This window comes from Dromiciops gliroides, chromosome 6 (assembly GCF_019393635.1).
Source record: "Dromiciops gliroides isolate mDroGli1 chromosome 6, mDroGli1.pri, whole genome shotgun sequence".
NCBI classification, from domain to species: Eukaryota; Metazoa; Chordata; class Mammalia; order Microbiotheria; family Microbiotheriidae; genus Dromiciops; species Dromiciops gliroides.
In genome coordinates this window covers 158,967,995-158,993,387 of record NC_057866.1, presented here as the reverse complement: position 1 = coordinate 158,993,387, position 25,393 = coordinate 158,967,995, and the positions used below count along the sequence as shown (strand labels likewise).

Sequence of the window (25,393 nt, the reverse complement as noted above, 5' to 3'; positions counted from 1 at the left end):
ATTTCTCATCCCCAGCTTTAGCACAGTTCCTCTCACACAAAAATGTTTAATAAGGGGCAGCTAGGTGGCGTAGTGGATAGAGCACCGGCCCTGGAGTCAGGAGTACCTGAGTTCAAATCCGGCCTCATACACTTACCCCAATTGCCTCACTTAAAAAAAAATAAATGTTTACTAGAACTTAGACTAGTTGATTGGTTTAAAGGAATATAGACTCCCAGATAATAGCTGGGCATTTTTCTACTCTAATGCTAATTTTCCTCCATCATTAAGGAGGTCTACCTCATCTTAAATGTCTAAACTTGAGATGTACCTGAACCTTCTGAGACTTATTCATGGTTCTTTTACTTTTGTGGATTTTTAAAAATTGTCAAATTTTAAAAATCAAATTTAAAGTTTAATTGTCATCTTATAAGGGTTGTTTTATCCCACTTTAAATATAGCTGAAAAGATCTTTCTTTAACTATCTGATTATCTTCCTATACTTTTTCTCATCTGTTTTGTGGTTTAGTGAAAGAGAAAAAACCTCAGGTAAACAGTGAGGTAACAACATCTTGTGTGAAAACTATATGGTGCCCTTTGACCAAATAGGCTTTCTTTGTGTTATCTACTCAAGTCTGAGTCTTTCATTTCTGTTTGCAAAGGACAAAATCACTTATTCTGCATTAGCTTGGTGAAGCTGTATGTTCTCTAGAACTGTTTATGGCCAGGCCTGTGGCCCACTGCTTCTGATTGAGAAGCTTCTATCCTGTATGGGAATTTTTTTATGTGAACTACAGCATCATTAATCAACATGGATATTTTCAAATCCAAGAAAGACAGAAAATGGGGATTGAGTATGGAATTATGAGTCCATCACCTACCATTGTTTACTTTTAAACTATATATTATATTATATATATTATATAATTTCAAAACAACTTATGAAATATTTAGACAGCATTTGACAGGACTATTAAGTAGAAACATAAAAAGTGTTTCCTTACACTTAGTATATGTATGCCATTTTTTTCTTTTATGCATATATATGCCTTTTCATTCTCCACGTGGTCAGGCTATTTAATGATAACAGGAATTTATGTAATAAAGTAGTAAAAAAAAAATTGCGCTTGATGCATATATGAAGAACTTTATATTTTTGTCATTCATTTGATAACCATTTATCAAATGTTTACTCTGTGCCAACATTATAAACCAGAGCTGACCAAGGCCAGTCTGTTGGTTTATAGCTACATTCCAGTTTTTAAGATTGGCATGAAATGAAACACTTGTGGAACATTTAACAATTAATAAAAGGAGGTTTCCTTAGCCATTGCATAGAAAGACTACTCAATAAGGATTCAGCACTCAACTTGGCCTTCATCATCTCCTTGCAATCTGTTCCACGAGGTAGTTTCTTATGACCTCTGTGACTGGGAGCCATCTGCCAAGTTTGAAAAGCTCTGACTTCTTTTGGGACCAGGCTCTTTTATTTTTTTAGGTGACCGGGGTACTGAGTGAGGGGGTTGAGTCTTAGTCCTCTGGGCTAGTTAGGTCTGGAGGTCCTTTTCCTTGGATTTTAGGAAGAAAAAACACTAGCCACATTTACTTGGTGGGGCCCCAACAGATGACATTATTTTCTTTCCCAGGCAGTGTGATAGAATTGTTCGGGGACAAAAGCTTACGAAAGAATCTGTACCTGCCCTAATGAAACTTGTATTCTATTGACAGTAAATAGCATGTACGTAGAAAAATAAATACAAAACATTTGTCTGTACAAAGTCAGCCACTTATACTGTCAGTCTAAGTGACTCTACGTTTAAATCTTGCTTAGACTTTGTGTAGTGCACAATCAGCCTGCAGGAGATGCAGGTTAGGAAATAATCTTGTGAATGTGCACTTAGACATAGAGAAGAGCTGACGGGGCAAAAAACCCTCATCTCCCTCTTGATACCCATATCAATCAACATATACTTTTGCCCTTATTTGGAAGTTGTGTACTCCTGTCTATAAAGTAGGAGTCCTACTGCTTGCTGCCTTAGTGTGCTAAATAAAATACTTTTGGCCTTTTCTTTTCCTTGAGTTTGCTCATTGACTGGGGGAGGTTCAAAATAGGGTTTTTTGGGGGTTTTTTTGGGTGAGGCAATTGGGGTTAAGTGACTGTGTTAAGTGTCTGAAGCCAGATTTGAACTCAGGTCCTCCTGAGTCCAAGGCCAGTGCTCTATCCACTGTGTCACCTAGCTGCCCCCAGATTTATTTATTTAAAATTTTTTTTTTTTGGGTGGGGCAATGGGGGTTAAGTGACTTGCCCAGGGTCACACAGCTAGTGAGTGTCAAGTGTCTGAGGCCGGATTTGAACTCAGGTACTCTCCTGAATCCAGGGCCGGTGCTTTATCCACTGTGCTATCTAGTCGCCCCACCTCCCCCATTTATTTTTAACATGTCTGTCATTGAAAAGCTTAAGTGAAATAATTTATGTTCTCATTTTGGCAATTGTTAGTTCTTAATAATAGGGTAGTATTTTCCCCTATGTTGCTCTATCTAAATTCTGTTCTGGACATGAGGAAAAGTATATTTCTCTGTTTATTCCCTGAAGTTTATCCATCTTTTCAAGTTTCATAGCAAGAAGATCATTTCATACCTAAGGAGACAAATTGATTTTGATTTATGACTTGTGTCTTCTGTAAACTTAGAGAGAAAATTAGATTCAGGATTACCCCTCAGTATGTTATGTAAACTTCTAATTTTTTTATTTGCATATATATTTATATATACACATATAATGTACATATACATGTAATTACTTTAAATATATATAATTACACATAGATGAGATTGGCTATGAAGCAGTCAGTAAGTTACATGTGTATAGGTATTGTTGAGAAGTGAGGTGTTCCATATAAGGGAATTTTCTAGATAATTGCAGCTTATTCCTTTAAGGACCAAAATAATTTTTTTTATTTAAGCTTTTCTAAAATGCATTATTTATTTTCTTGCCTTCTTAAACAGTATATGGCACAGTCATGACTTAAAACTGATGATGAAACATGTTTTATTCCTCAGTAGAGAGGTAGTAAACTATTGTAGAATATTACCAAACAAGGCAATATGTTGATTTATTTGACTTAATTGTATTTCTTTGTTTGGGAAAGGGTTCTGTTTGGGGGTTGGGAGCAGTCATTGGTGAATGACAGCAATACTTTAAAAAATATAATCATACTATTTTTTATCTTTTTTGGGGGGGCAGGGCAATGAGGCTTAAGTGATTTGCCCAAGGTCCCACAGCTAGTAAGTGTCAAGTGTCTGAGGCCAGATTTGAACTCAGGTTCTCCTGAATCCAGGGCCAGTGCTTATCTACTGTGCCACCTAGCTGCTCCCAATCATACTGTTTTTTAAAGAAAAAAATATGTGGGACATTTTTTTTTCACAATCCAGAAATTTTCATTATTGCTTAGTACTTTGATATAGTGATAGGTTTCTTGAGGTGTTTAGGTAGGTCTATTCCCCTCTACAGTAAATTGTCCCAGATTGCTGTGCTTTTAAAATTTTACCTCCTTTTTTTTTTTTTTTTAGTGAGGCAATTGGGGTTAAATGACTTGTCCAGGGTCACACAGCTAGTAAGTGTGAAGTGTCTGAGGCTGGATTTGAACTCAGGTACTCCTGACTCCAGGGCCGGTGCTCTATCCACTGCGCCATCTAGCTGTCCCACCTACTTTTTATAGATTTCTTTTTAAACATAATTTTTATTGATATGTTTTGTTTTTACCTGACTCTAATTTCCTCATTGTAACCTTCTCTCTCCTCTCTGCACAGCTTTCCCTTATAACAAAGAATAAAAAGGAGGGGGGAGGGGAAGCTTTGTTAAATTACCCAACAATATAAAAGTCTGACATTGTCTGCAATTCCATAGTTTTACCTTTAGCTCCTTCACTGTCAGACTTGTCACTTCTTACTGCTGTCAACATATCTGTTCCTCAAACTTCTAATTAGAATTTGCTTCATATGTGGATTGGGAAATCAGCCAGCTTAGCATTTAAATGATATTTAAAATGAGAGTAAATGAAGATTTGAGGATCTTTGCCAAGAAAAATATACATGAATTTAATGGCATCTATTTTGGCCACTTAGAGAATTTTTTTGCATTCTTTTATCCCCTTTCACTTCTATTAATTGAATCAAATTTTATTATAAGAATGTATAGGGCATCCCTGCATAAATGAGGCATGTTGTCAAAGAAAAGAGCGTTGAACGAAGTGTCAGGAAGATTCCAGTTTAGATACCAACTCTTGCACCAGCTGTGTGACTGTGGGTAAGTCCCTTAACCTTTTAGAGTCTCAGAAGAAATACAGTTCCAGAGGCAGAGCCAAAATGGAGAAGTGAAACCAGGAAGTTGCTTGAGCTCTCCCAAATTTCCCTCAGAAACATTAAATTAAGCCTCTCAATAGATTCTCAAGCTGCAAAGCCTGAAAAAAAACAACAAAAAACCCTAAACCAGAGCAAAACAATTTTCCGACTTAAGATAACCTAGAAGATCTTTAGGACAGGTCTGTTTCATCTGGGTAAAAGGGGAGCACAGCTCAGCACAGAGGGTGTCTGGGCCAGCCAGAAAAAGGCTCTTAGTCACACCACAGATCAGCAGCTAAGGACCCACGGTCCTAGCCCAGCAAGCTAGTGGCACAGTAGACCAGTTGTGAGGCCTCCAACCCAATGAAGAAGGCAATCTGCAAGCTGGGGTATTGGCTGCCCAACAAGCCCTAAGCTGGGCCACTCTAGTGCAGTGAGAAGTCACAAGCTGCTGATGCCTCAGAGCAGAGAGCTGGTGACTTGGCCTGCCAGCACCCAGCAAAAGAAGCTCTAGACAGTCCATGCTGTATCCCAGGAGCAGAACTCAACTTTAAAAGGCTCATAAGAGGCTAAAATAAAAATAAAAATATGAATAAGAAACAAAAAAGAAGACTCACCATTGACAGTTACAATGGTGATAGGGAGGATCAAAACATAAACTCAGAGGAAGACAAAAATGATAAAACAACTACATGTGAAGCCTAAAAGGGGAAGAAGACTTGGTCTCGAGGCCAAAAAGCCCTCCTGGAAGAGCTCAAAAAGAATTTATAAACCAAATAAGAGAGGCAGAAGAAAAATTGGGAAAAGAAATGAGAGTTATACAAGAGAAAATCAATAGCTTAGAAAAAAAAATAATGCCTTAATAATACAATTGGAAAAGGAGAATAATACCCTGAGAAGCAGAACTGAGAGATGGAAGCTAATGACCCAATGAGACAACAGGAAGAAGTAAAGCAGAATATAAAGAATATAAAAGTAGGGGGCAGCTAGGTGGCCCAGTGGATAAAGCACTGTTCCTGGATTCAGGAGGACCTGAGTTCAAATCTGGCCTCAGACACTTGACACTAGCTGTGTGACCCTGGGCAAGTCGTTTAACCCTCATTGGCCCCCCCCCCCCCCCGCAATTTATATATATGAAAATTGTAAAATTCCTCTTCAGAAAAACAGTAGACCTGGAAAATAGATCCAGGAGGGACAATATAAGACTAATTGGACTATCAGCAGGACCATGGTCAAAAAAAGAGACTAGACGGCATATTCAGGACATTATCAAAGAGGAATTGCCCCCAATGACTTAAACAGAGGAAAAATTAGTCATTAAAAGAATCCACAGATCACCTCCTGAAGAGAACCCAAAAGGAAAACTCCAAAGAATAGCTTAGCTAAATTGCAGAACTATCAAATAAGGAGAAAATACTGCAAACAGCCAGAAAGAACAATTTAAGTATCAAGAAATCAACAATCAGAATTACACAGGACCTGGCAGCTTCAACATTAAAGGATGGAGGACTTGGAATATGATATCCCAGAGGGCAAAGGAACTGGAATCACAACCAAGGGTGTACTACCCAGCAAAATTAAGCATACTTCTTTTTTTTTTTTTTTTTTTGGTGAGGCAATTGGGGTTAATTGACTTGCCCAGGGTCACACAGCTAGTAAGTGTCAAGTGTCTGAGGCCAGATTTGAACTCAGGTCCTCCTGAATCCAGGGCCAGTGCTCTATCCACTGTGCCACCTAGCTGCCCCATCATACTCTTCAGGAGAAAAGATGGGCATTCAATGAAATAGGGACTTTAAAACTTTCTTAATGAAAAGCCCAGAACTGAACAGAAAAATTCAATCTACAAATACAAGACTCAAGAGACACATGAACAGATTAAAAACATATTACTCAATAAGGTTAAAATGTTTGCATCCATACATGGGAAGAAGATACTTGTAACTCTTGAGAACTGTATCTTTATTAAGGCAGATAGGAGGAGTACACACAGACAGAAGGTGTGGGTGTAAGTTCATTCTGATATGACAATATTTTAAAAAATCTTAAGGGTAACAAAAAAGGATTATACTGGGAGAAAAGGAAAGAGAGGCAAAATGGGGTGTAAATCACGTTGCACAAAGAGGCACAAAAGACAGAGGGAAAAGAAGGAAGGGGTAAGCATTATTTGACCTTACCTCTTTCATGATTGGGCTCAAAGAGGGAATAACATACACACTCTGTTGGATATAGAATTTTATTTTATGGTATAAGGACGTGAAAGGAGAAAGAAAAGGCTGGGGTACTGATAGAAGGGAAGGTAAAACTAGGAGGGGAAAGGGGAAAGGACAAAAAGGAGGTGTGGGGATGATAGAAATGAGGCAAAACTAGGACGTTGAAAGGGGAAAGAACAAAAGGGGTGGGGGCCGATAGAGAACATTATAAAATGCAGCATGGATTGTTATGACTACATTAAAAGTTTTTTGCATAAATAAAACCAATGCAAACAAGATGAAAGGAAAGCAGAAAAATCAAAAACAATCTTTACAGCCAGTCTTTCTCCCCCACCCCCTTTTTTTCTATAGCCAGTGTTTCTGATAAAGGCTTCATATATAGAACCACATCAAGTAATATAAGAATACAAGTTATTCCCCAGTTGAGAAATGGTCAAAGGATAGGAACAGGCAGTTTTCAGATGGCAAAATGAAAGCTATCTACAGCCATATGAAAAACTGTTCTTAATCACTACTGATTAGAGAAATGCAAATTAAAACTACTCTGATGTACCACCTCCCACCTATCCAATTGGCTAATATGACAAAAAAGGGAAATGATAAATGTTGGAGAAGATGTAGGAAAATTGTAACACTGATGCACTGCTGGTGGAGCTGTGGAACTGATCCAACCATTCTGGAGAGCAATTGTAACCATGCCAAAAGGCTATAAAATTTTGCATAACCCTTGATCCAGCAATACCACTACTAGGTCTGTATCCCAAAGAGATCATAAAAAAGGGAAAAAGAACTGCATGTACAAAATATTTATAGCTGCTCTTTCTGTAGTAGCAAATAATTGGAAATTGAGGGATGCCTATGAATGGGGAATGGCTAACAACAACTTGTAGTATATGAATGTAATGGAATACTGTTGTTCTTTAAGAGTAAGAAATGATAAACAGATGGATTTCAGAAATTGATGCTGTGTGAAATGAGCAGAACCAAAAGAACATTGTGCACAGTATCAACATCATTGTGTTGATATTGACTATGATAAACTTAACTCTTCTCAGCATGCAATGATCCAAGACAATGCTAAAAGATTTATGATGGAAGGATGCTGCCCTCATTCAGAAAAAGAACTATGGATTCTGAATGCAGATTGAAGCATACTATTTTCACTTTTGTTGTTACGTTTTTTGTTATTGGTTCTTGCCTATTCTTTCTTACTTTTTTTTTCCTTTCTGATTCTTTTCTTACAACGTGACTAATGTGGAAATATGTTTAACATGATTGTAATCTATAACCTATATCAGATTGCGTGCTGTCCTCAGGAGGGGGAAGGAAAGGGGGGTAGGGAAAATATGTGAACTCAAAAAATCTTACATGGGATTGGAAAAATAATTAAATGAATAAAAATAGAAGGGAAAAAAACACCTTTTAGAGTCTCACTTTCTTCATCTGAACATGAAGATAGTAGTGCTTACCTCACAAGAATGTTATTAGGATTATAGTGACAATATATTTAAAAGTGGTTTGCAAAATTCAAAGCCATATGTAAAATATTGACTACTGTTTAAAAATTATTGTTAACAGAGATTGCTGGTCAATTACAGTAATATCAATCTGTAAGTTTTTATTGTCTACCTTCATGATCATGACTATTGTATACTTTGAAGAATATAGAAATATATCATGTGGCCCCTGCCCTTATGGAGTTTACACATGGGAAAAAAAAGATTCAGATACAAGAAGTAACACTGAAGTAGTATGATATAGTCTATAATCTTGCTAAAATTATGTAGTACATAGAATGAAATGCTGTTGAGCGTTAATAGAAGGGGCATCACTATGGGCAGGACAGTGAGTCAGGAAAATGCCATGGAAAATGGAATTGAAAGGAGGAATAGTTTGCTCAGTTCTCATTTATCTATGAAAGTAGGGGATTAGGATGTGTGAGATTCAAAATTGGATATATGACATTAAACCTCCCCCTTTTAACTTTCCCATATATATCTCAGACCACTAAGAAAAAGAAGCCTCTGGGTTTTAATCTGTGAGAGATAGTTTTTATTGCTTTTTATTTATTTAGTACCATAGAGAAGGGGGAAAAGTAGGAAGGTGTGGCAGTATGTCAACCTGTGAGAAATGAGTCCAAGATGAATAACAGTGAGTTCTGTTCATGAGGGCAGGTGACTAGAAGGTACAGGATCTTCTTAGGTGTTGGCTTTAAGATCTAGAGATAAGAAGTGACTGACATAATTAGGAGGTGAATGTGTGTTTCTGCTCAGAAGGCTGTCATGCATGTCTTGTGCATAATTAAAAACAAAATTCAATCAATAAAAGTCTACCTTCTTGTCCTCCCTTCATTGAGAATGCAAGAAAACAAAACCCTTTTACAAATATGTGTGTCATCAAGCAAAACAGATTTCCACAGTGGCTATGTCCAAAAAAACTTGTGCTTCATTCAGTATGTTTCATCATTAGCCTTGTAGAGTCGTGGTTAGTGGTTACACTGATCAGAATTCCTAATTCCTTCAAAGTTGGCTTGCTTTTGCCACATTTTATTATTGTATAAATTATTCTTCTAGCTCTGTTCACTTCATTTTGTATCAGTTCATGTAAGTCTTTTCACGTTTCTCTGAAACCATTTGCTTCATCATTTCTTAGAGCATATTAGTATTCTGTCTCATTTATTTGCCATAATTTAGCCATTCCCCCACATTGATGGGTACCACTTCAGATTCCCTTCTTGCCACCTTAAAAAGAGCTACAAATAGTTTTGTATATTTTTAGAGTTGTTCTGCCTTAGGACTAATCTCCTACTTAATCTGTCCTTCCTCTAATTCCTTCTTCCTTTCCCCTTTCCCTATTTCTCTGTTGAGTGAAATGTGTTTCTGTATCTAACTTTGTGTGTGTTATCCTTTCTTTGATGACTTCAGATGAGAGTGAGTCTTAGTTGTCAGCTGCTCCCTCCTCACCCCTCTGACTTGTTTTTATACATATCTGCTCTGATAAGAAAAATTTCCCCAAAACTCCCTCCCTGCTTCTCTTCTCTGTTCTTTCCATTCTTTTCTTGAAGATCATCAAGACAAAACCATGCCTGATGTCCTGGGAATAATTTGGGGAGCTCAGGAGGTGATTTGGGCCTGGCCCTGTGTCCTAGGGAGGTTGGGAAACCTAGGAAGTGACCAGAGATAGTTTGTGCTACTCCACTCACTTTATCCAACATTTTCTGATTTTGTTCTTGAAGAAACTATCATTGATCTATAGGCACAATTCTCTTATTTAGTTTACAGTTCTGGACTTTGTTATTCCTCACTCTTGATCCATTATCTTCCACTTTTTTTTGCCATCTTTTACCTATGCCTCCCTTCCCTTGGGAGTCACAAGAGTACCAAAGTATGTGTTGATTTAATTTGGAGATCTTAACAAGTCCTTTATACAATTTCTCTACCACCTTTACAGCAAATATTGACATTTAAACTGTATTTCTTTTCAATGGTCATCTTTTTTGCAAATGCTTATTGTGAGCACTGCAATTCGAAATGACCAAAACGTCCCACAAAGTATTGTCTTTGGACATATAACTGTTTCTTGTATTTAAATCATGTATCATTAGGTTCAAAATAAAAACTCTACCTGGTGGAGCCAAGATGGCAGAGGAAAGACATGAAATGCACAGAGCTCTTGACACAATTATCCCCAAAAAAGTAATAAAAGAACCCCTGAAGCAGCATAACCCACAAAAGACAGGCTGAGATTATTTTCCAGCCAAAGACAGATTAAAGGGGCCCAACACAGACCCCAGGCACACTGTGCCAGAGGAACTTACCCCCAGGCCTCCAAATCAGCTGCAGCACCAGCGTCTTCTGGAACTAAGGTTATGGTCGGGTGAGAGGGCTGAATGACTGGCTGGGGTGGGGGTGGGGGAATACAGGGGTGTCTGCAGGACCCAAGGAGGAATTCGGCTATCCGACCCCAGTGGGGAACCAGGAAGAAATTGTGAGTGGTCGGAGGCCCAGGTGGGGGAGGGGTACAGGCTTTTCTGAGCTAAGAAGCCCCACAGCACTCTGCTGGCTGGTTAATTAGCAAGTCGGCTTGAAGTTATCTTAAAACCAGAGAATAGGCCAGGTGAGAGAAAAACCTACTCTTCCTCAAACCAAAACACCTGGGACCTTCTGAAGTTTGGGACAGTGTACTTGAAGTAGGCTCCCCCTGTAAGAGGGAGTTAAAAGTCAAGTAAAAGGGCCAGCTAGGTGGCACAGTGGATAAAGCACCGGTCCTGGATTCAGGAGGACCTGAGTTCAAATCCAGCCTCAGACACCTAGTTGTATGACCCTGGGCAAGTCACTTAACCCTCATTGCCCTGCAGAAACAAAAAACAAAAAACAAACAAAAAACAAAACAAAAGTCAAGTAAAAGACAGTCAAGATGAACAAGCAAAGAAAGTTGCACATAATAGAAAGTTTCTTCAGTGACAAGGAAGATCGAGGTACACCCTCAGAAGAGGATAGCAACCTCAGGGCCCAGACATCCAAAGCTTCCAAGAAAAATATGAATTGGTCTCAGGCCATGGAAGTGCTCAAAAAGGACTTTGAAGAGAAAGTAGGAGAGATAGAAGGAAGATTTAGAGGTGGAGGGAAGAATGGAAAAGAAATGAGAGCAATGCAGGAGAGTCATGAAAAAAAGTCAAGAGCTTGAAAAGCAAATGGAAAAGGAGATACAAAAGCTCTCTGAAGAAAATAATAGCCTAAGAATTAGGATTGAACAAATGGAAGCTAGTGACTTATGAGAAACCAAGACACAGTAAAGCAAATCCAAATGAATATAAAGAAATTAGAGGAAATATGAATATCTCTTTGGAAAAACAGCTGATGTGGAAAATAGATCCAGGAGAGATAATTTGAAAATCATTGGACTACCTGAAAACCATGACCAAAATAAAAGTTTAGCAACTTCTTCCAGGAGATTGTCAGGGAAATTGCCCTGATATTCCAGAAGCATAAGGTAAAATAGAAATGGAAAGAATCCACCGATCACCTCCTGAAAGAGATCCCCAAAGGAAAACCTCCAGGAATATTATAGCCATATTCCAGAGCTCCCAGATCCAAGGAGAAAATATTATAAGGCAGCTAGAAAAAAGGAATTCAAATACTGTGGAGCTCTAATAAGTATAAAACAAGATCTAGCAGCATCTACATTAAAGGAATGGAGGGCATGGAATATGATATTCCAGAGGGGGAAGGAACTGGGACTACAGCCAAGATTCACATACCCCAACAAAGTTGAGTATGTAGTCTTTCAGAGGAAAAAATGGCACTTCAATGAAAAAGAGGACTTTCAGGCATTTGTGATGAAAAGACCTGAACTGGATAGAAAATTTGATTTCAAATACAAGACCCTAGAGAAGCATAAAAAGGTAAACAGGAAAAAGAATCATGAGGATATTAAAAGATTAAACTGTTTACATTCCTACATGGGAAGATAGTACTTCCAACTCATAAGAACTTTCTCAGTGTAACGATTGGAATGATGCCACCTGCTGGAGACTTACTGTAGAAGAGTTCCGCCCATGGAAGCGAAGGTCTTTGAGGGCAAGACCAGGAGTCTTTTCTTTGGCATCAGGAAGTGACGTGGGCTGGTGGGAGGAAGAAGGAAGAGACTGGCGGCTCAGTCACACTCTCTTCCCTTTGGACTCTGGTGGAGAGCAGAGCTAGAAATGTGCTGTCCCCTTTAATAGATAGGAATCTAGGCCTTTCTCTCTCTTTACCAAATTCTTATTCTCCTTAATAAATGCTTAAAAGTCTAACTCTTGCTAAAGTTTATAATTTATTGGTGACCACTCATTAGATATTTTAGACAGACTAGCTAGAAATTTAGCCTTTAACATCAGTATTAGGGTAGCATGAAAGGAATACACTTAGAGGACACAGGTCTGAACTGAAATATGAAGTGATGATATCTGTAAACATTTATTTTTTGTTTATCCTCATTCTTTGTGGGGCAAGCAGGATGGAGTATCTTATGTCTTGGGCAGATTTGGGCTCAGGACCTCTGGGTCCAGAGCTGGTGCTTGTCCACTGTGCCATCTAGCTAACCCATGAATGACATCTTTAAATAGGGTTGAGGGTAGGAGGAATAGACTGGGGAAGGGGGAAGGGGAGAGGTGGACTGGAGAGAGGTAGCTCACATGAAGGAAACAAGAAAAAAGCTTAAGGAGGGGAGGGGAAGAGGGGGAAGGAGTGGGGGAGTGAGTAAATCTAACTATCATCAGAATTAGCTCAAAGAGGGAATAACATACAAACTCAAGTGGGTATAGTAATATATTTTTGCCGTAATAGAAAGTGGGAGCGGGGGAGAGAGAAGAGGGGAAGGAGGGAAGGGCAGATTGTGGGAGGGAGCAATAAAAAGCAAAACACATTCAAGGAAGGTGAAGATGTTCTGCATAACTGCACATATATGACTTATATTGAATTGCTTGATTTCATAGGGAGGGTTGAGGAGGGAGGGAGGAAGAAAAATTTAGAGCACAGAATTAGCTCAAAGACCATAACCTCATCAGAGTGGAATCAAGGAGGGAATAACATACACACCCAGTTGGGAGGAACAATCTATTTAACCCTACAGGAAAGTAGGAGGGGAAGAGGATAAGGAGGGAAGGGTGAAAGAAGGGAGGGCAGAGCAAGGGAGAGGGTAGTCAGAAGTAAAATACTTTTGGGGGGCAGCTAGGTGGTGCAGTGGATAGAATACCGGTCCTGGATTCAGGAGTTCCTGAGTTCAAATCCGGCCTCAGACACTTGACACTTACTAGCTGTGTGACCCTGGGCAAGTCACTTAACCCCAATTGTCTCACCAAAAAACCAAAAAAAACCAAAAACCCCACACTTTTGTGGAGGAATAGGGTGAAAAAAGATAGAAAATAGAGTAAATATCATGGGAAAGGAATAGGATCAAGGGAAATAGTTATGATGATTGACTATAATGGCAAAATGTATGATAGTTACTCTGCTGAGCTATTGTGGAGAAAATTCTTTGTCAAGTTTAAGGTACTATATAAAAGTTATGATGAACAGGATGCTATCAGAAAAACCTGGAAAGACCTACATGAACTGAAGCAGAGTGAAATGTACTGTATACAAAATAACGGCAATAGTGTAAGATGATCTGTTGGGAAGCACATGGTTATTCTCAACAAGGCATTGGTCCAATATAACTCTGAAGGACTTATGACACTTGCAATCCGTCTACAGAGAAAGAACTGATGGTATCTGAAAACAGATTGAAACGCATTTTTTTTTTTTGACAATTCCTTAATCTGAAGTTTTGTTTTTATCTGTTTTCTCTCACAGCCTAGCTAATGTGGAGTTGTTTTCCATGACTACTCATGTATAATTTATATTGAATTGCTTGAGTTCTTGGGGTGGGGGGGGTGGGAGGGGAGGGAGGAAGAGAAGTTGGACACAAAGTTTAAAAAAAAAACTGATGTCAAAATTTGTTTTTACATGTAATTTGGAAAATAGAATTCTAAATAGAAAAAAAAGACTACCTGCGCTCATAAGCTCCAGTGAATTTTATTACAATCTACATGTATATCATTCTCAGATCTATTTATGCAGCCCTGACTTTTCTTCTGATTTTCAATTTCATATCTTTAATTGCCTATTAAGACATCTAGAGCTGGATGTTCTGTGGATATTTTAAAATACATGTCTTCTCTCCTTGGACATTACTACCACTCTGGGACAGGCCCTAGTCACCTCTCTGTTTCAATGTCCTGGTGGTTGGTCTTCCTGCTTCAGGTTGCCCTCTGCTTCAGTTCATCTTCCACTCAGCTGTCCAAGTAATCTTTCTAAATTTCGCTTAGGACTGACCATGTCAACACTGCTCCTATTCAGTAAACTCTAGTGGCTCCCTAATACCTCCAAGGTCAAATATAAAATGTTTTCTTTGGCTTTTAAAGTTTTTCATAATCTGACCCTTCCCTATCTTTCTCATCATTCAAATTGTGCCCCCTCCATGTCCTCTAAGATACCAGCTCCCTTGCTGTTCCTTCCACAAGACACTTTATCTCCCAACTCTGCATTTTTCATTGGCTGTAAACCCCGTGCTTGGAATGTTCTTCTTTCTCATCTCCATCTCCTGGCTGTCCTGGCTTCCTTCATGTCTCAGCTAAAGTCTTCCTTTTTACAAGAAGGTTTTTAGTCCTTAATCTTAGTGTTTCTCTCTGACATTATTCTCATTTTAGCCAGTGTATATCTTGTTTGTACCTTGTTGTTTACTTGTTATCCCCCATTCTATTGTCCTTGAGAACAGGGACTGTTTTTGCATTTCTTGTATCCCTAGCACTTAGCCAATGTCTGCCACATGATAAGTGTTTAGCAGTGCTTCTTGACTTGACTCTTTATTAGACTTTTTTCTTATACTGTTAATTTTTTAAACTTTATTATTCATAGAAGAAAAACAACAGTGAAGACATTATGTATTTATGCAGACTACAAATCAGATGAAAGCTATACTCCAAGCAAGATCTCCGTCAGAGTAGGAAATAATTTTCACAACCTTCAAGAAATCAGAGTAAGTCAATTACAGCTTTTCAATGTACCATATTTTCTTCAGTAAAGTATTTATAATGGTTATTTGATAGCCATTATAATAAGGAAATTTTAAAGTACTTTTAAAGATGCAAGTTTCTGCATGCTTTTCTTTCGGGCTGCTTTAGAAATATTTGTTTTCCTTTATTTTTTTATTTTACTTGATGATTTATGAGGCTTTTTTCAGAAAGACTATACTTTGAAAATATAAAATCAACAAGTTCATCATTCGCATTTTTGCTAATAAAAATAAACTAACTTTTATAAGTGCTTTACAAATATTATCTCATGTTATCTTCACAGAAACACTGGCAGGTAGGTGCTGTTATTACCCCCATTTTACATTTGAGCAAATGGAGACAGACACAAATAAGTGATTTGCCCAAGTCGCCACAGCCGATACGTGTCTGAAACTGGATTTGAATTCAGGTTTTCCTGACTCCAGTTTCCATTCTCCAACCAATGTGCCCTCACTGACTTTTCTTAGAAGGGAATTTGTTCTGTTTGAACAACCAAAATTCCATTTTCATTGAAGAAGCTTGCTACTCACCTGCACATAGAGAGTTCATTAACTCAGTTACAGATTGAGGATTATGGGTTTGGTTTTATTTTGTTTTGTTTTTGAACATAGCTAATATACATATAGGTTATTTTCTTCTTTGATTTATTTCTATAGAGAATTATGTATATATTTAACCCGTCTTTGATCATTTCCAAATAAGAATGAGGCCTATCTGGTACACACGTTCTCTCACTATTTCTTCCATTGTTTGTTGTATGCTTTTCACATACCCCAATTATGAGAAATCATGAGTTACACTCCCTTCTTCCTCATGTCTACACTAGTTATTATTTCTTTTACCCCTCCCTTCTCTTTCCTCTCTTAAAACCCTCAGAACAGCAACAATTCATTTCCCAAACCTGTTTTTCTTATTTAATTCTCTCAATATCCTTTGAAGACATTAAAGTTGAGATGGTTTCCTGTTACACTGTTAGCCTTATATCTGCATACATCTCCTTACATTACTCAAATTTGAAGTAAACCTTTCTACTCCATTAAAAGTCAGTTTTTTTCCTTATAGTTTTATATTCAATTTTACAGGAATAGTTATTCTGTAACATCTAGGTAGTTTTTATTTAAGATTTCTTGAAATATCCTGTCCAGGATGTTGTCATAGTTTTTAGAGAATCCAGGAATTCTTTTTTTTTTTTTTTTTAGTGAGGCAATTGGGGTTAAGTGACTTGCCCAGGGTCACACAGCTAGTAAGTGTTAAGTGTCTGAGGCTGGATTTGAACTCAGGTCCTCCTGAATCCAGGGCCGGTGCTCTATCCACTGCGCCATCTAGCTGTCCCGAATCGAGTAATTCTTAAATGATCTCTCCTTGACCTGTTTTCCAGGTTAGTTGTTTTTTTATGTCATGTAGTTTACATTTCTTTTTCTTTTTTTTTGGTAGGGCAATGAGGGTTAAGTGACTTGCTCAGGGTCACACAGCTAATAAGTGTTCAAGTGCCTGATGGCCGGATTTGAACTCAGGTCCTCCTGAATCTAAGGCCAATGCTTTATCCATTTACGCCACCTAGCTGCCCCTTCATTTTCTTTTTCAATCTTCTGATTTTGTTCTAGAATTTCTTACTATCTCAGAGTCCATTGATGTTTTCTCTTTTCTCATTTTTAGAGTATGTTGAGTACACTTTGCCACTTTGTTTTATACTGTTCTTTCACTTCTTTCCCCAGAGCTTTCATTTCATTTTAAAAAATGTTCACTTTTTTCCTCCTAGGCATTCTTGTAGTTTTTGTGGAATATCTATTTTTTTTTCTTTGAGTCTTTTATTGGCAGTCATTAATGTGACACTTGCTCTTGGTTTGCATTTTGGGGCCGCTCTGGATATAATTCCTTGTACAAGTAGATATTTTCTTTGATTTATTCATCTCACTTTGCTTAATTTTTAATTAGTACTTCATGTCAGGGCCAATTTCTGCTCCCTGTTGTGCTTTAGGTGGAGTAATTACCTTTGCTTGGTCTCTTCCTGAGTCACCTACATATCTACTCTGACCTCTTGCTCTCATTATTAAATGTGCCTGGATTTCTGAGGTTCAGTTTGCTTGAATCTTTAGGGCCGTCTCAGGACAGAATGCTACAGAACTCAGAATCCTGTGGTATCCTGAAACTCCTAGTACCTTCCAGTGCCCCTAATATGGATTCCTAACTGTCCCAGGATTTTTTGGTAGAGCCTTCTTTTTTCTGTTGCCATCAGATTAGAATCCTACAGGTTACACATGTCTCTGGCATCTCTGCTAGGGCTGGGAGGCTGCAGGCATAATTGCTGGAGATGCCAATGGCTTTGTGACCTCCTACTTTTCTGTTATCCTTGACATTCTTCATGGCTTTTTGTGTAGTTTTAGCATGTAAGAAGTCATTTATTGAAGTTTCTCATTAGACTTATTGATCTTTTCAGCATGATGGGATTTTAGGTTTTTGCCGGAGGAATTGTGAGATAATTTGTTTGTTTAGAAACCTATGTTAGCTAAAGACCCTGAGATGATTTTAATCTCTTTTTTGTTTGGATCTCATGTAGCATGTAGGCTTTTTTTTTCAGTTGTTGTTGTTCAGAGCGCTGTTACAATTGTCATTTAGTGGTGATTTATGAATAGTGAAAATAAACCAATTTTGAGTCATTTAGAGAGTTAAGCATGGACTTTTTGAAATGTCCACTAGATGTCATTGTTGTCCTTAATTGCTAGGCTTATGTCTTATTTCTAATAATCATTTTCAGTGGCAATGTTCTTATTTCACACTGGTTTGTTGTTTGTTTTTACACACACACACACACACACACACTCTTACTGTATGTGTATATACACGTATACTCACACATATAGTTTGTATATTTATGAATATGTATATATATGTATTTATGTACACCCATAAACATACAAACTTATAGACACCTATATTACTCATGTAATTTTTTAAAAAGAAATTTTAAGTATATCCCTGTGTAGGGTTTCTAGTTTCATGTATTAGAGAAAAGATTTTTGAACTCTTAAAAGCATTAGGTAACTTTTGATAGTAACTCAGTAATTCAAATAGTTTAAAACTACATTTTTGATACAGTTGTGAGAGGCAGCCTTGTTTTTATACAGTTTTAAATGATAAAAATAAAGTATAAAAAATTCAGAAAGCTATAGAAGAAAATTATTCTTTTTGGTAATTTCCTTAATTTTACCTTAAGTATGGCAGTACAAGTACACCACACACACACACAACACAACACACACATATATATGAACATGCCCATATGAATATCTCCACCATTTTCCTGAGAAGCAATAACACTAAACATACTAGATGGTTATAGAATTTTGTGTCCCTGCAGAGTTGGAAGAGCACACGCAGCCTGCTTGCCACTAATAGACCAGAACCATTGACTGCTGCCTACAGTGCTATCACTGAATGCTTTGGAGCTCAGGACCTTGTAGAGAATTTGGCTGGTATTTAAATGGCTTCCTTTGATGAAGTTGTTTCACCACTTCCCTGCTTTTATAAGTTAGGGAAGGAGAAGAAACAGCACTGTTTTCTTTTAAAAGCCAAGGTGAGGAGGGTACTAGGCTTATTTTCAAATTCTTCCACTCAAAGTTCTACATTATTTTGCTCTATTGCTGGTTGTTTTGACTCAGAGGCTAAGACAGGTCATTAAATTGGTGTGAACTGTTACAAGATCTTTTGAGCAAAGCTATGTAGAATCATTCAATTGGTTGTATGTAGGACTGATTAAACTGAATGGAAAATCCAACTAAATTTTTTTTATTAAAAAAAAAAATTTTCACCCACAAATACCTCCCAGTACACAAAATTTAGAGTGCATTATAGGTTGCTTTGAGTTATTTTCTCATCTAAGTCAAACCAAGAATTATTTATTTATCACCTACTATGTGCCTGAGCTTGGCTAAGCAATCACAAAAAAACCAGTCATCTTCTCTCAAGGGATTCGCAGGGTAATGCAGAAGTCAGCATGCAAACTATGTACAAACAAGCCATCTGTAGGATAAATTAGAGATAACCAACACAGGGAAAACATAAGCTTTAAGTGTAACGATGGAATGATGCCACCTGCTGGAGACTTACTGTAGAAAAGCTCTGCCATGAGGTGAAGGTCTCTGAGGGCAAGGCCATGTGTCTTTTCTTTGGTGTCAGGAAGTGACATTTGCTTGTGGGAGGAAGAGGGGGAGCCTAGCGCTCTGACTCTCGCTCTCTCCTGAGGATTCCGGTGGAGGAGGGAGCTAGAAATGCACTCTCCCTTTAATAGATAGATGAATGTAGGCCTTTTTCTTTCTCTTACCAAGATTCTTATTCTCCTTAATAAATGCTTAAAAGTCTAACTCTTGCTAAAGCTTATAATTTATTGGCGACCACTCATTAGATATTTTAGACAGTTAGCTATGAATTTTAGCCCTTACAAAGGGGAACTCAGAAAGGCTTCTTCTTCTTCTTCTTCTTTTTTTTTTTTTGCAGGGCAATGAGGGTTAAGTGACTTGCCCAGGGTCACACGGCTAGTAAGTGTCAAGTGTCTGAGGTCAGATTTGAATTCAGGTCCTCCCGAATTCAGGGCTGGTGCTTTATCCACTGCACCACCTAGCTGCCCCTAGAAAGGCTTCTTGGAGAAGTGAGATTTTAACTGGGACTTGAAGGAAGCCAGGAGTTAGAGATGGGAGGGAGAGAATTCCAAGCATGGTAAAGGGCCAGTGAAATGAATGGAAGCAGAAGATGAAGTGTCGTCTGTGAGGAGCAGCAAGAAGGCTCACCGTACTAGATTGCAGTGTGAGGAGACTGGAAAGGTAGGAAGAGGCCAGCTTAATTTGGACTGTAAAAGCCAAAGGGAAGATTTAAAATTTGATTTTGGAGGTATTAGAGAACCACCAGAGTGTGCTGAATGGGAGAGAGGGCGGTGACGTGGCCAGACCTGCACCAAGTGATGGGAGATGGATTAGAGGAAGGAGAGACTTGGGGCAAGGAGACCAACCAGCAGGTGATCACAGTCGTCCAGGAGGGGGGGGGGGGGATGAGGGCTTGTGGGATACTGATAGCAGTGTTAGAAGAGAGAAGGAAGTATAGAGGAGAAATCTCAGAAGGTCTTTGCAACAAATTAGATATGGGCGAGTAGAGAGTCAGTCAAGGATGATACCCAATTTGTCAGCCTTAGTGACTGGGAGGTTGGTCAGTCAGTAAACGTTTATTAATCGTCTGCTATGTGCGAGGCAGTGTGCCAAACTCTGGGGATACTAATACGAAAAAGAAAGGCAGTGCTTTCCCTCAAGAGACTTATAATCTAATGAGGGTTGACAGTATACAAAGAGGCTAGGAAGGCTCAGGATCCATCAGAGGGTACCCGAGTTCAAATCAAGCAAAGCAGCTGATGAAAAATGAAGTCACTGGAAAGTTTTGAGCACTCCATAAAGGGAGGCTTTGGGAGAAGTTTATTGCTTCTCCTGGGAGCTCTCCAATCAGAGGGAAGAGGCACCTGAGAGTGCTTAGGAAGTGTTAGTATCCAAGCTGAACCAGTTCCATGATGATGATATTTCAGGTGATGAGCTTATTTGGGGGCAGCCATGATGTTCCTGAAGATGAGCCAAGTAGAGTAGCTAATGGAAAAAAAGGATGGTGGTATCCTCAAACTGAATTGAAAAGTTAGGAAGAAGGGAAGTTTGAGGGCAAAGATGATGATTTCAATTTTGGATGTGCTGTTTACAATAGTCTACAAGACATCCACTTCAAGATGTCTCATAGGCATTGGAGATGTGAAATTGCAAGTCAGAAGAGAGGTTAGGGCTGGATAAATAAATCTGAGAATCATCTGCATAAATAATATGGGAGCTTTTGAGATGACCGGTAAAATGGCAGAGAAGAGAATAAGGAGTAGGGTAGAGTGATAGGGTATATTCACAGTGAGCAGGAACCACCTGGATGAAGATTCAACAAAGGAAACTGAGATTGAGCAGTAAAATAGGTCAAAGGAGAACCAAGAGAGAGTAGTGTCACAAAAAATCCTAGCTAGATGAGAGTATCAAGGGAAAGAGTGAGGTCAACACTAGAGGCATCAGGAAGGATGAGGATGGAGCAAAGTCATTACGTGTTTTTGGTCGTAATAAGTGTAGGTTCATATATGTAATATGAAATAAAAATTATCTTAGTTTTACTATTCATTGGCAATATTAATTTTTAAAATTTGTGGTCGGAGAAGAAAAAATTACTACCTATTTTTCCAACTCTATTTTTTGTCTAAAACAATTTCAACATAGTAAAACTAAAATATCTAGTATTCATTCTGCATTTTTTCCAGCATCCATGAAAGATTACTGCTCGAAGATCAAGCTATTCCATTGACAATCAAAAAACTGTGATGTCTCCCAGTGTTCCTTTCCAGATAACTTTAGAGATGGACTTAAAATGAACCTGAAGTCACAGATTTCCTTCACATTAATAGAAAGTTCTGTGAACTTTGCTAGCCCAAGTAGAGTGTTTTGAAGCAGTAGCTAACATGAGCATATTACATTCTTCTTCTTCCATCATTTTCAGTCATGATCCCTTTTGGAGTTTTCTTGGTGTGAGAATCAGGGTGCCACCCCACTACATTAGCAGAGATACTGGAGTGCTTTGCCATTTTCTTCTCCAGCTCATTTTACAGATGACGAACTGAGGCAGAACGGGTTAAGTGACTCCCCCAGGGTCACACAGCTAGTAAGTGTCTAAGGCCAGATTTGAATTCACCAAGATTAGTCTTCCTGACTCCATGTCTGGCCCTTTGTGCACTGTACCACCTGGCTACCCATGTTACATCTACTTCTGGTTTTCCAATTAACTTTTCCCATAAAGACCTTAGCTTAGAAAGGCCAAGGTCTCCCAACTGCATCCAGCGCCATCTCCAGTCATCCTGATCTATATCTTGCCATTGGACCCAGATGGGTCCAAAGGAGAGAGTGGGGCTGGTGACTTTGCATATAGTCCTGCCTCCCTTAAATCAATTTACTTGCAAGTTATGACATCACTTCCTGATGTCATTGGTTCTCTTTGAGAATGGACGACAAACAATGACAGCTTTCTCATAAGACATAGAAGTTAATGACTCAGGAATATCGTAAATGATATGACTGATATGTCTTGCTTGCTCATACTTCGAGTGTGAGCCTGGCCCTTCTAAGTGTATTTATCCAATTGACCCTTCAGAATATGTGATAGGGTTAGCTTTTGGCAAGTTACTTTGCTTTATCAGAGTTATCAAATAAAATACCCTTCTTTGAATTTTTAAATCCCTAATGTTTTAGTGATATCCTAGAGTTTCATTTTACATTTTAGAAGTTTGTGGTTTTTGTTCCTAGAAAGCAATACAAATGCGGGGAATAGTTTCACATTAAGAGTTAATATATGTCTTTAGTCAGAAAAGTCTGGATCTTTTAAAGGAAATTTTCCTCAGCAAACATCTATGGCTTCTTAAACTTCAGTCAAAATTGGCAGTCTTAAATGTGAATTTTTAAAAAAAGTCTTTGTGATTTTAAATCATAGGATCAAAGACTTAGAGCTTGAAGGGAAATGATATGGAAGAGAAAAAACTGTTGCCCAGATAGTCCAAGGGACTTGCTCAGGGCCACATGAAGAGTAAGTAGCAGAGCCAGGGTTTGAAATCAAGTCCCTTAATTCCAAACCTCTCACCTTTTCCCTGTTCCAGGCTACTTTCAGAATTCAGCATGTCATCAACACACTCTTTTTTTTTTTTTTTTTTTGCGGGGCAATGGGGGTTAAGTGACTTGCCCAGGGTCACAGAGCTAGTAAGTGTCAAGTGTCTGAGGCCGGATTTGAACTCAGGTCCTCCTGAGTCCAGGGCCGGTGCTTTATCTACTGCACCACCTACCTGCCCCCTAGCAACACACTCTTAAGAAATGCCCACCACACATTTCACTGTGCTAGGTGATGGAAATACAAAAATGAAAATCAATACAGTATTAGACCTTGAGTAGCTAAAAATGGTGATTAGAGATTAAGGAGGGGGGAAGAAAAAAACATGATATGACGTAGAATGTGTTAAGGGCAAAGGTGCTACTAAAATACTATAAAAATTGAGAGTACAAGAATATTTTCAGTTTTAGGGAGATAAGGAAGGCATGGAAAAGTTACTAGTACATTATCTGGGCCCTGAAGAAGAAAAGGATTTCAACAAACAGAAAATTGAATGCAAGAATTTCTGTGTATGGGAGAATGGCCTGCACAAAATTAGTCATCAAACATGTATTAATTTATCCCATTTTAAAAAATATTGAATTTAACAAATATTAACTAAAACAAGAACTTTGATATACATTTTAGAAAGCAAGAATTGAATGTGAAACTATGTACATTTTATGAATTTTACCTTCTAATTATATAATAAATTCAAAATGTTCCTTTCAGAGCTGTCTTTCTTGTCTGTTATTTCTGCCCTGCCTTTTATTTCCTTTTGTATATTTAAAAACATCTTTCAATGTCCTTCCCCCACCCAATGTCTTGTTCCCCATTACTTCCCAAAACTCCTTCCTCCTAAATTGAGGAAAAGGGGAAACCAAAACCTTTGCAACAAATATGAATAGTAAAGTAAAACAAATTCCCAAGTTGCTAGAATGCAAAAATGTATATCTCATTTTGCAACTTGGGCTCATCAAATATTGGTCAGAAAGGGTGTAGCATGTTTCCTGACTATTCAGTCCTCTGGTTTGTTATTGCATGGTCAAAATTCTTAAGTTTTCAGGTGGTTTGTCATTGTAATGTTATCTATTGTATAAATTATTTCCCTGATTCTGCTCACTTCACTCTGCATCATTTTGTAGAAGTCTTCCTGTTTGTGCAATACTATAATTTGTTCAGCCATCCTCCAGTTTTGGCCGCACCTCCTTAGTTTCTAATTATTTGAGATGACAAAAAAGAGCTAGTAGCAGTATTTTTGTACAGATAGATTCTTTTTCTCTATGATCTCTTTGGGTTACAAGCATAACAGTGGTATTGCTTGGTGGTGATAGACTGTTGAACCTGGAATTAGGAAGACCTATATTCAAATCCTTCTTTGCACACTTACAGTTATAACTTGGGCATATCACATAGATACTCAGCCTGAGTTTCCTCACCAAAAAATGGGGATTATAATAGCACTATAGCATACTGTAATAGCGCAGCAATTTCATAAGGTTATTGTGAGGACTAAATAACATATAAAAAGAACTTTGTAAACCTTAAATAGGGCCCTTTATATTATTATTACCATCATCACTGGATCAGAGTATATGTACAGTATAAAGACTTTTGGGGTATAATTCTAAGTTGTTTTCCAGACTGAGACTTGTATAAGCTATTCCAATAGTTTCTTTTTTTGTTTGTTTGTTTTTTTGGTGAGGCAATTGGGGTTAAGTGACTTGCCCAGGGTCACACAGCTAGTAAGTGTCAAGTATCTGAGGCCGGATTTGAAACTCAGGTCCTCCCTGACATCCCAGGGCCGGTACTCTATCTACTGCACCACCATAGCTGCCCCGCAGTAGTTTCTTAATGAACCTGTTTCCCCAAGACCCTTCCAACAGTTGTCATTTTCCTTTTTTTTTGTTATGGAAACTCCGAGTTGTTTTAATTTGCATTTCTCTAAGTATTAGTGATTTTGAGTCTTTTTATTCTATAGCCATTGTTCACTTGGATTTCTTCCTTTGCAAACTGCCTGTTTGTGCCCTTTCACTATTTATATGTTAGTGACAGACTCTTGTTCCAAATACATATTTTATATATATATATTTGTCTCTTGTATATAAGATCTTTATTAGAGTAATTTGTAGAAATTTTTTTTAGTTAAGTTTTTCCTTTCTATTTTTAATTACATTGATTTCGTGTATAAACTTTAAAATTTTATCTAATAAAAATTGTCTGTTTTATCTTATGTCCCTCTATCTCTTGTTTGGTCATAAACTCTTTTCCTTATTCATAGTTTTTTTGTTTGTTTGTTTTTTTAAAGTGTGGCAATTGGGGTTAAGTGACTTGCCCAGGGTCACACAGCTAGTAAGTGTTAAGTGTCTGAAGCCAGATTTGAACTCAGGTACTCCTGACTCCGGGCTGGTGCTCCATCCACTGCACCATCTAGCTGACCCTATTCATAGTTCTGAAAGGATTTATTTTTTTATTTAATCCTCTAATTTGTTTTATATATGACCTTTTTATACGTTAGTCATATATTAATTTGGGGCTTCTCTTGGTATATGGTGTGAGGTGGTGATCTCTACTTGCT

At 38.1% G+C, this 25,393-nt stretch overlaps 1 protein-coding gene across 1 annotated transcript in view; it reads left to right on the top strand.

Moving 5' to 3' along the window:
* ANAPC10 (anaphase promoting complex subunit 10) overlaps positions 1–25,393 on the top strand; it is a 112,517-nt gene that overhangs the window by 15,674 nt on the left and 71,450 nt on the right. The window contains 1 exon segment of the mRNA XM_043970906.1: positions 14,969–15,089. Coding sequence (XP_043826841.1) covers positions 14,969–15,089 — 121 coding nt within the window.